The sequence below is a fragment of the Lepisma saccharinum genome, chromosome 26 (genome assembly GCF_977018435.1).
Source record: "Lepisma saccharinum chromosome 26, izLepSacc3.1, whole genome shotgun sequence".
Lineage (NCBI taxonomy): Eukaryota > Metazoa > Arthropoda > Insecta > Zygentoma > Lepismatidae > Lepisma > Lepisma saccharinum.
In genome coordinates, this window is record NC_139254.1 from 48,166,127 (window position 1) to 48,181,781 (window position 15,655).

Consider the following 15,655-nt stretch of genomic DNA (forward strand, 5'->3'; position numbering starts at 1 on the left):
AGTTGTTTTCGTCCAATGACACTCAACCTTCAGGCAATGAGCGCAGCTGTCATTGTGCTCGTCTACTCCACATGGAGTCCTTGAGCCAATGGGCGCAGCTGTCATTGTGCTCGTCTACTCCACGTGGAGTCTCGGTCACATTGTTGGAGCTGGTGGGCGCGCTCCTTCAAAGCCAGTCGGTCGTTAACGTAGCTAGCGCGTTGACTTTAATCTTTCTACTCTCTCTAACAAAGACAAATCAATCGGGATATTAAATATCGCATTATACTAGAGTCTAGTAATTCTTTTAGTACTCGACGTATTATGTTTGCGTCTCCAGTAGTTTCCCAGCAATCGACAGGTATCGACACATATCTTTAGCATGTGGACAATTATGTTCATATTGCATAACGAGTAGTAATTTGTGTTATAAGAGTAGTTCAAAGTTGTTCACGCACTTTTTCGACCCAGAGCCAAAACGAACGCACTGTATTTGTTATAGTGTTGGATACCTTATTGAAATAAATAAATAACAGATTTTTAAAAAATAAGTAAACATTCGTTCTTGGTGTGTACTAACATCATGATTCTTGGAAGAGAGGATTTATGAAATTTTTTGCTGAATTTTGTAACTCAAGTGTTCGAGCCTTCCCAATGTTTTTCAAAAGTTCAAAGTATGAAATTTTGTTGTCTGTGTGTTCGTGCAAGTCACTCGTAGTGGCCCGAGACCAGTAGCAAACAATGGTTAAAGAGGACGTTTGTTTTTCTCTATGCCTAGTGGCTAAAAAAAAATTTCTACTTAAAGCTCTGGTAAAACACAATTTATCAAAGAGAAACAAAGGACTCACAATAATACTTTCAATAGTTTGTACAACAATTAAAATAATTACCAGACTTGTCCATTGTAGTACTTACTAGTTCTAAGGCTTTGTTGACGTCGAAACGACGAGGACGTAGAAAACGGATAAGAAACTTGTCGTCTGTCCGAGAAATCATGCCGGATTCTAAAAAAAAAAAAATAATGCATTAATAAATTTCATGTATGATAATTACAAATAATGATACACTTCCAAAATTCTAACTGTGACCTCATCGAAATTGTCAGAACATAGCAGATATATCAAAAGAAAGAACAGTATGTGCTATTGAACACTAAAAAGTGGAATAGCTTCAAGAAATGTTTAATTTTTTTTCTATTGAGCAGTGGCTGTATTACTGTGCGATCACGCTGGATACGGTTTCGGCCGAACTTTTCTGACGATGTGGTGGTTACATTGCATCAGAGAAATCGTCACTCTGCTGGTACAGTTTCACACGCAGAATTATCGAATTGGTCAGCGAAAATAAATATTAGAGCGGGAAAACGGATAATGAGATTTTGGAAGATTTGTATTATTTGTGCGTGGTTTTAATAACAACAAAAATTAAGACACAGTTTCCTGGTTCCCAACTGTGATAGTTCTTGCTTGATGGTTTACATTCGTAAACAAAGTGAATGAACTATTGTTGTTCACTATTGCCAACAAAAGGACTAAAAATCAAGTATAAAGACTGTACGGCGATATGCAGGTGATGGACAAATTAATATGAACATCCATATGAAAAAAGGGTAGTAATTCGTCCTTTCAGTACAACCATGTCACCTGATACAGAAGTCTGGCACTTAGTGACCGTAACGGTAGCAGTGGCGGCTGGCCAAGTGCAACAAGTGCAGATGTTTTCACCTAATTTTCAAATTAATATTGACATTTTTCATTTGCTTGTTAAATTAAACTATTTCCCATCAGAACGCACACGATAATACTCAAATAACACGCCGCTCGGCGCTACGCACGTATTGAGTTCGTCCCAACCCAAGAGCAAACACCGCTAGGTTGCGGAAAACTTAGCCGGTTGTCATGGCAACGGTGACGTCACCTAGCGTTGGCCTTGAACGGGTGTCGCCTTCTAGATGAAGCAGTTCTCTCGTCGGAGAAAACATCGCATCCAGTGCTTGTGGCAAAATCTTCGCGTTCTCGCGAGATCTTGTTCCGCGTGTGTGTTTCGCGTTTCCTATCGTGTGTTGTGTTCATGTGTTGAGCTGACACCATTTTCCAGATGGACGGATGAAGACAAAAAAGACGTTTTAAATTGGGGGGGGGGGCACTGGCACTTACTATTTGTTTTCATTGCCTATAAATATACTTCTTCACCTGTTATTTTAGGCACGAGCCGCTACTGATTTACGGTAGATGTATAAGTTTATCAGAAACAGCTGTATGATTTGTACACTACATAGAAAAACGTCACCGGACACCCAAGTGAACGTGGCGGTAGTGTAATGGTGCTGTTCTTCCTGGTTTGAGTTCGGGCCATTGGTTTTAGTCAAAACCTAGAGGATGAGCATCGGGAGGAGAGGTCGAACCGGTATTACCGAGTGCAGGAACATAGTGGTTCGGATCCCACTTTAAGATATAGGTCCAGTCCCAATTAGCCTTTCTGTGCATAAAGTGACTTAAAACTCTGTCGCTCACTCGAACCGGTCTATTGGTTTCTCCCCCTCCCCCCATTGGAAATTGGAATATTTCATTTCAAGTTACAAAAATGAAGAAAGCGTGTTAGTTTTATTGTTCATAACAAAGATTCAATTAGCAAAACCTGAGTTAAATCGAAAAGTAGAGTCTAAAATGCAGGAACCAGCTTATATTTACATATTCTACCACTTAATTCAATGATTAATTAGTTCCCCAATTTTGAAAATTCCAAAAAATTGACTTTCATGCGAGATCACATAAACTTTATGACTAAAATTTTCTCCTTGTAAATGTTAGTAACAAAATAGAATAACTACGCACATCAGTACACTGACTGTATCAAATGTTTTTTTTAAAAAATGAAAAAGTTGCGCTGGATCTGCTGGATCGAGTACAAGAATCTTCTCAAATGTATGTAATAATAATTTCGAATACAATATCAGTTTATAATGGCTATTGTTATTTAATAACAATTATAATCATGATAATAATAATTTTTACATTCAGCTTTTATCATTGGCTTGACCCCCTCCCCTTACAAAGATTTCTGACTTGGGAAAGAATAAACAGAAGGGACGCCATTCCAACTCAATTTGAAGATTAATTTTATTTTACCTTCGATTAGTTTCCTAAATTCTTGTACTGCTGCTTTCCTGACTTCCGGTGTTTCGTTGAGCTCCTTCCTGGCATACTCCATGACCTCTTCCGAAGGCTCCTCCAAGTCCATCCTCACCAGCACCTGGTCTTCTTCGTTGTCTGTCATGGACATTGTGTTCTCCTGCAAAACAAAGGACAGGAACATTCAAGAACATGCACGCTTCTATAGCATTTACAATTATCTTTAAAACAGGGTAAACAGTGGCGTTTAAATGGGTGTTACGGGGTTAAACCCCCCTTTAGCTTGTGAAATAATATGAAAAATACTGTGGAAAAAAATTAAAATGGCCAATTTATCACAGTCAAAGATCTGCGACAATACTATTACTATTACTACTACTACTACTACTACTAATAATAATAATAATTTGAATTATTTTTATTATTATTATTATGCAGCACGAAAAAAAGCACAGCATTCCAAACACACGTGTCTTTCAGAGTGAATGCCTTGAAAATAAACACGAATTCTTGAAAATAAAATGAGGGCAACTATGATTTTAAAGAGAAAAAGTTGTTTTGTATCTCAGTTGCAACATTCAATACACTGGCGTACGCAGGATGTTTTTTTCGGTAGGGGTTGTAATAGTAAATGTGGATAGTACATGGTTTTGTTTTGGAGGGCAGGATGCATAGTAAAATATTTCGTATTTTTAGAGCTTTTCAGTCTATTAAAATTGTAATCAAAGACAAAAATGCTAATCGGGACTCACTTTAAAAGAGTTTTCGCGTTTACACATTTTGATTTTTTAAAGTTCTTAACGAATTTTTATTTGAAAATTCTGATTTTCTCAAAAATTCGGTAGGAGCTGTAACCCCATCAGCCACCCCTCTACGTACGCCAGTGTTCAATGAACATGTATTTTTTTGTGTGAACAATGAGGATTAACTAATAAAATTTTTTGGTTCGTTTTAAGCGGCTAATGTATAGACAAAGGCTAGGCGGACAACAATACAGTCAGTCACCAGTCTGCCTTCCCATTGTTTACCGCAGCAAGTTTGAATGTCTCTCTTTAAAATGTCTCACCTTGTTGACTGGACAATTATTCAAACGACAATAAGCTATACTATTGTAAAATGTTTTGTTGGTAAGAACAACGAGACAATCCAGATGTGAATTATCGGGGACATTTATGCGGGGAAGAAGCCGGAAAAATTCCAAACAATTCCGGGAATCGAACTCGGATCTCTCGCGTGGTTGTCAGATGCTCCACCGACCAGACCATCGCAGCTCCTTGGATGAGTTCCATACTTTGATTATTTCAATTTATTTTAATATATTTTCTTGTTTTTATTGATTTTTTTCACACTTAAAATGTCTCACCTAGTTGACCAGACAATTATTTCGTAACAATGAAACAAAAAAATGCTCCCAGAATTTGTTAAAAATCGAATGACTAGAAAGTAATTTTGTTTTATTGCTTTCATAAATATATTTATGTAGATATCTACCACTTGATAGTAGTATTGGTAATAGTCGTAACAGTATAAGCATCAGTAGTATTATTATTAATAATTAAATTAATTTAAAAAATATTAATTAAATAATTATGAGTATTATTAATTAAAGCATAATAAAACAATGATAATGTGAATTTGGAGAAAGTTTTAAAAATAACCCCTCCCCTTGATAAAATCCTGCGTACGCTACTGAGGGCAAATATAATCTTTGAAATCAGTGCGAGGAATATACATACTTTGTGGTAGTCATTGCATTTGGAACATCTTCAGCTGACTGAGCTAGGCCAGCTAGCGAGCCTATCAACAGTGTAGACTGTAGAGTATTAGAAAGAAAGCGATAGGTGATTGGGTTGGGAAGACGTAAGCGGCTCGCCTGTTGATTGGTGATTTCGGTAGTTATGACTCGCTTCCAACATATCCGGCCGACCGCGAGTCTTGCTAGCGAGCCTACCAACAGTGTAGAGCATTAGAAAGAGAGAGAGCGATAGGTGCTTGGGTTAGAATGACGTAAGCGGCACACTTGTTCATTGGGTGCTACGGGAGTCATGGCTCGCTTCCAAGCTGCACGTAAACACCAGCCAGAGATGTTAGCAAGTCTCAAGAGTAAGCAAGTTCCATCACGGTCTCACTTATTGCACAATGTATTGAACACCGTCGTGAACTGACGTCAGCATGGAATGTCTTTGTTGCTAGGTTAGGTCTGTTACGTTTTAGTATTCTTATAGCATAAATACACTGCAGTTTTTCAGGGCTTGACCAAGAAGACATTATATATACCAAGAGCTCTAAACCTAACATGCCTAACCTAACAACGAAAACATTTATCGTGACGTGAGTAGACGACGGTGTTCAATATGATGTCCGGTAAGGGAGACCAGTTACATTCAAGTGAGTTCTGAAGTAATTTTCAGGACTTTCCAGAGCTATGTGCAATCTCGCTGAGGAACTCAACTGTAGTATCCAGAATTTCCAAGTGCATTTCTCTTCAAGTCCTCTTATGTCCAGATAAGCTTATCGATACTGGGGTAGAAAGAATGGATTGAGAGAGCCGGGAGGCTTCGTCGGTTTCGTTGCTGCAGTCGAAAACTAGTACTGATACATGGAAGTGAAATTTCCCATTTCCCAGAAGAATGGAGTAAAATTTTAAGCAACAAGAAATCAGAAATGTTATGTATTATATCAAAATTACAGGGAATATTCAAGCCCTTGACAATTTGAAATATGATATTCTTCTCTTCTGGCACGTAATATACTCACCCCTTAATACACTACAATTAATTTTTTTTTTAACTTGTCTCTGGAACAATCAATACCTATCCATGTTATAATACTTAAACATATCGCAATGACACAGCTAATAGGTCCAGTCTCGATTAGCCTTACTGTGTATAAAGTGGACTTAAACACCAATTCAAACTCAAAACTCAATTTATTTATTATAAAATATCTATTTATTTATAACTAGGGATGGCCACAAGATACGATGCAAGATAATCCGGATAAATGTGATGAACAGATTTATGGAAAATCGTTCAGTAAGACACGAAAATGACTAAAGCTCTCGCCACGAAAACAGCCCAGTCAAGGTTTGAGCTTCCCCTTGCCTCCTCCACACCCCTGGCCCTCCAGTGTTGCCACGCTTCTAAGCTGCTCGGTCGACACTTCACGCGTTGTACGTATGAGGTTGATTTCGTGGGTTGAAATTGTTGCTAATTGGCAACACTGTAGGTGCGTGGCGTGATCTTGAGTGGATTGTTTTCGTGGCGACAGCTCTCATAAAGGAATAACATGTGGACAGCCCGTAAAACGGATAAACAAAGAACATTCCGGATAATGCCGAATATACGGATAATTTGGATAATACGAATATCGCTGTAGGATATACAGTATTATGGTTCCTTTATGAAGGAAACAGAGTTGATACAATAAGGGAAATTAGCCAACTAGAAAACTTGACTGCAATACACGATACGGTTTGTAAGGCAGCAAACGGGGCATTTGCTCGTGTGTGTTCCGAGAACTTTGAAACGCACTAAAACTGCGACGAATTGTTGCACGTAACGGATTGCCTGTTTTGTGTTTGTGATGATGTTCTGATTCGACCATGACTGCGTCAATTCCTGACGAATCAAAACAGCACTGTGAGGCAAATTTGACATCAGCTCTTGTGCAGCGAAATGAAACACTTACTGTCAAGGACGTATTTAGGGGGTTTCAGGGGGTCCGGACCCCCTCCCCCGAAAGACTTATCAAGTACTAAAATAAAATAATGAAAAATATATTCGTTTAGCGTTTGTTGTGTAATTTCCTTTAAACTTATTGGAAGAATAGGATTATATTGGGATCATATGGCTTTCATAGACAGGAAGCGCGTATTTAGGGGGTCCGGACCCCCTCCCACCCGAAAGACTTATTAAGTACGAAAATTAAATAACGTAATTTCTTTTTTAGGATTTGTAGCATAATTTCCTCTGAACTTATTGGGAGACAAGGATTATATTGGGATCATACGGCTTTGAAGAACATTACAAAGAAGATTTATGTACACTACTACTCAGAATAATATGCATAAAATATTAATCGGAAACTTACTTTTCTCCAACTACATGTAACATCATTTTTCTTATTCGATCAACGTTCAATTGTTCATCTATTTGACATTAATATCATTGCCAGAGCACTTGTTTTTATGTAAATTATTCCGAACTTAACTACAGGTAAACTACGTAATGAATATACAGTCTTTTTACCTATTCGTGTAATAATAATATAATATTATTTATGTATGGTAATTTAGCTTAAACATTATTATTATTATCCCTGAGACACTTGGTTCGGATCCCCCCCCCCCCCCGCCGAAACGTATTTCTAGATAAGTGCCAGCTTACTTTATATGCCAAGGACAGCACGAAACAATCACGTTTGTACCAAGCGATCTTCTATTGCAAGTACGTGGTTGCACGTAATCGTTAATGTCTCAAAGTGTTTCTACATTGGTTGTGACTTGTTTTAATAATGAACGTAAGAAGCAAAATGAAACCAGTATCTGGCAGTAAGATAGATATAAACAACACACAAATTCTGAAGACTATTATAATACATGTTGATAGCGATATAAATTCTTTAGCCTTCAGAGTGGACATGTAAAATGATGCTAGTGGTTTTACGTACTCATGTTTCCTACAAAGTTTTCACAGATCTGCGGTGGTGGAGTTGTTAGTACAGCGCGCTACAATGCCAGGGGTCCCGCAAATCAAGGATTACATACAAACTAATATATGATAGAAATACGATGAATAATTCTCTTTATTATTTCAGAAGTGTTCTTGGTATCACAAACGGATTCGAATCCCGATCTGCGCGTGGTTGTTCTTTATGGGTGGAAGGGGGGTTGACACCTCAGTGCCTTCGGAAAAGATCACACCTGACACCCCTCGCACCATTAGAAAAACACTACATTAAACGCTAAATCTCGTCTTCATTTTGTATTTTGAGGCTTCTAATAGACGAATGGTGAGACAATATACTATTCCATCTTGATATTAGATGTCTGTGCATTTGAGTGACGTCATAGAAACATTAATCCTAAAGTATATAATATAAAAGAAGTAGGATGTGAAACACCCACTATGTAGTTGAGTATGTAATGGTTCCTTGAAATTTGAAAGAATGTAACTGCAAACAGTGCATTTAGTACATTTTAGTGCATTTCTACATGCTTGATTGATTGATTTGGTGTTTTAAGTCCACTTTATTCACAGTAAGGCTAATTGGGACTGGACCTACAGTTTAAAGTGAAATCCGAACCACTATGTGCCTCCACCGAATACTGAATCCGGGATCCCTTGATTGCAAGGCAATGACGCTACCACTGCGCCATCGGGGAGGTCCACATTTCTACTTGCGCTCCACTAGTCGCACGGTGGATGTCCAGAGCGTGTTCAACCAAAATGACAACTAGAGGAACAGCTTCGTGAAAGTATTACTCTGGACATTGGGACAGTCACACCACACATGCTAGTCAACATGACGGGAAATCGGTTATCGGCTGGACATCATCCGTGTGATTTGTGAGATGAATGCAGAAATGTACTAAAAATGTATTAATTACTACTTTGCTCACATAAACTTCTTGACTATGTACATTCATTGATGGATAATTCTAGGGATGCGACGAAGCTGAAAATTTACCGATGCCGATGTACTCACCGATAATTTTTGGAACCGATACCGATGCCGATATTTAACCGATTCCGATACATAAGATTATTAAACAGAAATGGGATGTTATTTTCTGCTGTTATGACAAAAATTAATTTGCTATGTACGTTTCTATTGCATATCATATATATATATACATATATATTCTCAAGAGATACGAATGTACATTTGCATCTACAAAATGTTATGTGAACCTTTAAGAAGAACATGGATTCTCAAGAGATTAAACATTAGTACACAAGCAGTTGTTTGAAATGCAAAATGAATTCCTGTTCTGCCAGATTCAACTTCAGAAACACGAGATTTGGAAACACTTCTGGAAGTAACCTACTTCTTATCTTATCTCAAATCTGTTCAGCAACACTGAACACTCAATCACTGAATACTGATGCAGCAGGTATGCCCAAGTATTTTCTCAGAACTTGCTTCAGGTTTGAATATTCATTTTTGAATTCCCAATACAACAGGAGATCCTGGTTCAGCAATGTACTGTTTTATTTCCGATTTATAGTTAGGTTGATCTTCTGAATGAGTTTGCAATAATTTTATTACAAAAACTCTACAATAATGACGAATCATAACCAAGTTTTCAATAAATCTTACAAAACTAGAATATAAAACTTATTAGAAGGTAAAAACTCTAGTATAATCTGTACCGGTTTAAATATCGGATTTTTGCCGATTCCGGTACCGATGCCGATGTGTCAATTTCGGCCGATTTTCATACATCTGTAATCGGCTTCGGCACATCCCTAGATAATTCATTTGGATACAACAAATGCATGTGAAGTTACAGCCAGTTGCCATTAGGGCGTTTCAATTCGGACACCCTGCATACATAAAGTTGAACGGTAATAGTATCCAAATGTATTGAAGCACCTTAAATGTTAATTGTACTTAGAAAAACCGCAAAGAAACCTGAAGAAAAATCGGAAATAGAACGACATATACCATTTGAACCAGGATAATGCTTCCTCAAACTAATCCTTGCTATAATATCCTTACAACAATTAACTTTCACAACCATGTGTTATGGTGTTGCTATCTTTATACCATGTTCACACAGAGCATATGGATGTAAAAAAATAAACATATTATCAATGCCTGCATATGGTTTCAACATTAGAATTAGAATTTTGCTTATTTTTACGTTACTTATCTCGACCTTTGCGTTAATCGTGAGTGAAATACAAAAGGACATTCTTTACAAAGCCCAGAGAGGAACATTAGATACAGAGAGATCGCACTAATGTTGTGGATACTCACAGAACCTACAATATGTCAATTGACCCAAATATGTTGATTAAAGTAACATATTCATGTGCATAAACTGGTAACGATGCACTTTTGGGTGCATCTAAATAAACAGGAAAATGCATCAAAGCAGTAGCGACGATTGGGGGGGGGCAGTTGCCCCTCACTTTTCGCCACTTCTGTCGCCGCACTATGCTAAACCTTATCTACAAAGGGAAATATACTGTCTTTGCCCCCTCCCCAGTTTTGTCACCTTGCCCCCCGTTTTTGGAACCCAAACGCCGCCATTGCATCAAAGGGTACCTTTATGAGATGCTGTTCTGTATATTGCACTAAGAATGCATCAATTGATATGATCAGGCACGATTTTTTTCAAAGGAACCAAAATTGTGTCGAATGGTGCACCTTAAGTGTATCAACCTTGAACTGATGCATTTCAGTTCTGCATGTAAATTCCAATGCTGAAGATGGATGATATGACATCGGTATTAACATATCTATATTTTACTCAAGATTCGAACACGGAACCTTTGGTTAAGTTTTGCATTATGCTAATTAGTTAGCTAGACGGTCCGACGACACACTAATGAAATAAAACACATACACAGTATGAGGCAGTGAAGTGGTCGTTGAAACGCGTTGGGAAGAGGTCCCAGGTTCGAACCCTGGTTTAAGGCATGGATGTATAAATATGCTTGTCCCATGATCCATTTCCTCAATTAATCATTCATCCTCATCGCCGCAATAAACCCAATACTTCGCTTTTTGTGCCTCTTTTGGCTAATTTGCGAAGATGGGGTTGAGTGATGATATGATGAAATTGATTAATGCACACTCACAAACATCCATGCCCAGCCAAGATTCGAACTCGGGACCCCTGGCGTCGTAGGGCGATGTGCTAACCACTCCGCCACGGGGGCCGGCCGGACAATTGCGATGAACAGAGGAAGTGAAAGAGCGGGTGGATAATTGCGATTACATTTGAAACCTTAGATCAAATTGAAGGGTGACTTAACACCCCGTACAATACCTCTTACAAGAGAATTATGTGAAATATTGATATTTTCCCAATAGGTGGAAACCAGAAGGTAGGAGGCAGTCGCCCCTCTTAACAAGAGCGTCGCCTGATAATGTTCGCATGAGCACGTGAACACTCATGTATCTTAAATTACGTACATATTAAATGCACACACACGCACATATTTTTATTCGAAAAAATACTATGTTTGCTGTACGAGTATATACACAAAATTTACTCTGACACGACTTCTTTCACGTATGATAACTTTTTTAGATAGTTGGTAACACTGACTCCCACGGTGTTCCACGGAGGGCGTTGAACACAATTGCTGTGCGTGTTGCATAGGGCTGACAGCTAAGGGGCTGTTGGCCACTATACCCCGAAGACGTTCACTTCGCTGTGCGAACACTGATGCAAGCGACAATACTTCTTCCATTCGGCACCAGAGTGCAGCATATACAAGGCATGTTTACAGGGATTCGAGAAGGTCTGTGCTACATACTGTAGTTGCAGACTTGAGCGGCAATTCCGGCGATTTTAAGGGGGAAAGGGACAATTTTCCCTAGGTCCTTCTTGTATCAAATGTAGCGTGATTTTGGGGGAAAATTGTTGAAAATAAATTTAACTGTTATTCTCACTTTTTATTGAATATGAAGTTACAAGGGAGTGGAGTAAATCTACATTCAGTACAAAAACATTATTGTGAACGAACACTCTTATGCGAACCGTACGCGACGCCACTACCTCTTAATACTCTCACTTAGAAATTTAGTGTAGAGAAATATTATTACAGTTACTAAACAATATTATTCTCCTTAAAAAATACAGTCGACGAAAGTTTCAAGCAACTACTGCGGATATATTTCAGCTTGGCGTCGAAGGTAACTCTTGATTCGTAGGAAGAAGTGGAATTGTCCTTTTCTACGTCAATGTAACAGTGAAAGTAAGCAGAAAACGAAACTGCATCTGGAAAACGCGAGTGCCGTTGGTCGAATGTCCTTGACCGACAAACGGTGCATCCAGAACGAGGACAATGAGCCAACCTTGATAATACTCCCTGCCCCGGGCTGCACGACAGAAAGTGAAAGTCTACTCATCCAAAAAGAAGAATAAAGGAAGGAAAAAGTCGTGTTCCAAGGTCACATGAATACACGCCTGTTTGCCCGCTGGACAAAGACTATTTTTAACTCACTTTTAATGCTCAATTCTAGTGTGTGGAAATCAGGAGAAGTTGTGGGTTGCTACTCAGCCATGTGGATTAATATAATAATAATTGATTTCTTTTTCTTATTTACCGTTGCTCTCTCTGCCACCTATGGCTAATCGCGACGATGGGAATGAGTTATCAAATTGTTGACGGGAGAATTCACACTGAAGCCACAGGTGACAAGCAGTGGCGTAGCGCAGTGGCCTGGGTGCGGGCCCCTTAGGAAAAACAAATTTCGAAAATACTACAACGAATATTTATCATCCATGACGTCAGAGGGTAACGGGCGTACAACAGGTTGCTAACCCCCTTTGAAGTGTTTAACAATTATAAGAAAATTTAACTTCCATGTCACAGTATAGCTAAAAATTTAAAATAATCTGCAACACTTAACAGGTGTAGAGTATGTGGTAAATTTGTCTCACTCGTTATTTGAATATGAAAATGCTTGGGCCCCCTTCGAAAATATTTGGTGGGAAGTTACATTTTTAAATATAACATAAAAATAATATTAGTGGTAAAAGTTCATGAATTACATACCAAGTTTTCGTGTTTGTGTGGCAATAAAAAACAGACTGTCCGAGCAAATGAATCTTCCTACTGGATTCATAACTGCAGACACTTTATACTCCAAAAGATTCCGACAAACGAAAGGTGTGAAACTAGGGATTTAGTTCCTATTTAAATTAATATGGCATTTCTGAGGGTCCATAGGTTAAGTTGCCAGGGCCCCTTTGATTGAGGCAGTACGCCCATGCTTATTATCGCAGACATTGTGTTATGATATGTTACTGGGAACCCACTCGACCACCTTCCACATGAAAATAAATAAATAAAAGAGTCGTAACGTTATTTGTGGTGTCCACTGACTCGTATATTACAGTAACTCTGTTGATACGTATTCTAAGTTCACCCATCGGGCGTTTCTATTTAAGGCTCACCTCAGTGAACTCAAATTATGTCATTGTTGACCTACATTTGTCCATTATGTATTTTTTAAAAATAACCGACACTATGTGTTGAATTTCTGAAATTACAAAAAATTGCGGGGCCCCTACACCTCGGGGCCGCTACGCCACTGGTGACAAGTGTCACTTGAGGATTTTACTAATCAAAAAGGCTTGCCGTTGTGAAACGTTCTCACACTGCTCCCTGTCAGGGAAACAGTGATTTTTCTTATTTAAATATTTTATTAACTTGTTAATCAATTAGGTAATAATTACATGTATATGTACAGTATGTGTGATTACTGTAACTCATTTTTTAGCTTCATATATTCCCTGTATAGTAACCCTGTAAGCACTCTGTTTTTCTTCCGTGTCTCGAGGCCTCCCCGATGGCCCAGTGGTACCGTCGTCACCTTCTAATCACGGGTTCCCGGGTTCGATTCCCGGTGGAGGCTCATAGTGGTTCGGATTCCACTTTAAACTGTAGGTCCAGTCCCGATTAGCCTTAGTGTGCATAAAATGAACTTAAAACACCAAATCAATCCAATCCAATCATGTCTCGAACGTTCAGGAAAAGGCGGGCGTTTTTAGCTGTTAAAAATCTAAAAAGGACCGTTGGCAACAGACGCCAACCAAACGTATAAAAACTCCCAAATAAGAGTGGGGGTAGTCGGCTGTTGGACCTGTGACTTGGAAGAGAGAGGCTGTTTCGCTTCGGTCAGCTCGGACCGGAGGACAGATTTCCCGCAACGGATGTGGTAAGGAATTGGATTGCCGGGCAGGCTAGTGCCTTGGTGTCAGATTTACAGGTAAAAGGTAGTTTGTTCTGGATGTTATTCGGAAGCAATTACGATGCGCCGGGCAGCCTAGTGTCTTGTCACCGTGGAGTGTTGTCAAATGTGCACGTCGGGCGACCTGGCGCCTGTGAGGGACGTTTCTTGGGGTATCGCGAGTCTACCTTGTAACAAGCGTACTCTCGATGTAATTCATAAAATGTAAAGCATCCAGGTACAAACATAAGAGATTTCCAACATCACAAAATTTGAGTTTTTGGCACTATAATTAGAGAAACGAACGTTCGGATACTGCTTGTATATAATTAAATTTACGTTAATTAAACTAGAAAATTTACCAAAATTCTGATATTAATTTCACAGTTGCAGGTAATTTATCCCCTATAACAATATGGTTTCGCAAAGGTTAGCCGTTGTCTCGTGGAATTTTGTAGTTAATTACATAATTATGTTGACTTGTTGCAACGTCGTACAACGAAAGATACCCCTAGACAAATCAGAACCGAGTACGGAGTGTCGCTTGTCGCTTTGATGTGTATTCTCCCGAAGTGACACTCACAAAGAACAACCATGCCCAGTCCGGGAATCGAATCCTAGACCCAAGGAGTGATAGTAATAATTAATATAATAACGTATAAATAAATAGATATGTAATCGATATCATTTTGTACCAAATGAGAAAATTAAAGTATGCAAGAATATAATGTGGTTATTATAAAGACAATATTCATCATTATTAATTATGTTTTCATTATTATTAATAGATGACAAATCATGTTTTATTAATTAACTTTAAATATTAAAGTTGTAATAATTAAATGTACACCATTATTCAGTTTATAATTGCAACGTACATTTTGACATGCTTTCAGCTTGTGGCAACTCTCAAACTTAAATAAAATAAATAACTAAAAACTATATATAAATTATGCATGTAAATATATATATACCGGGTGGTCCAAAAGTCCCAGAACGGTAACATATCGTGTGAAATACACACCGAATCGGAAAACGAAAAAATACGTGTTGAATATGTGAAACAAAGCTGTTCAATGATATCACACTTGATTTCCACCCCCTGCCCCTGGGGGTGAGGCGGGGGACAACTGTGAAATTTTAAATGTAAACCCCCATTTTGTATTGCAGAATCGGAAAGAGGACTTCATTCCGAGTTCAACGAGCTATCAACCATCCTCCTAGCTCAATTAGGAACGGAGATATGGCGATTTTTTTAGCAAAAATTTAAAAGTGGAAATTTCATAAAACCCCAAAAAAATTGAAAGGGACGTATCTCTGCCCCTACTTGAGCTAGAGTAAAAGCGATTGCAGATTCGGGATCTGCATGACACACACACCCCTTTCCATATACTCTATTGAAAGGTCTTGACGTGCAGATTCTGTTTTTTATTTGTTTTTTTTTTATGAAATTTTCACTTTTTCCCCTTTTTTCCGAAAATTTAAAATTGCCATATCTAATTGAGCTAGGAGGATGGTCGATAGCTCGTTGAACTCTGAATGAAGTCCTATTTCCGATTCACAGTTGCCCCCCCACCCCCAAGGGCGGGGGTGGGGAATCAAGTGTGATATCATTAAATAGCTTT

The 15,655-nt window shown here is 38.5% G+C and overlaps 1 protein-coding gene across 2 annotated transcripts in view; it reads right to left on the reverse strand.

The window, feature by feature from the left end:
- The window catches only part of LOC145979800 (alpha-tocopherol transfer protein-like), a 155,605-nt gene that overhangs the window by 59,000 nt on the left and 80,950 nt on the right, over positions 1 to 15,655 (reverse strand). For both annotated transcript variants that reach the window (XM_083112811.1, XM_083112810.1), the window contains exons 2-3: positions 3,108 to 3,270; positions 895 to 983 (exon numbers count right to left, since the gene is read on the reverse strand). In XM_083112811.1, the coding sequence (XP_082968937.1) occupies positions 895 to 983; positions 3,108 to 3,270 (252 nt within the window). The remainder of the gene's footprint in view (positions 1 to 894; positions 984 to 3,107; positions 3,271 to 15,655) is intronic.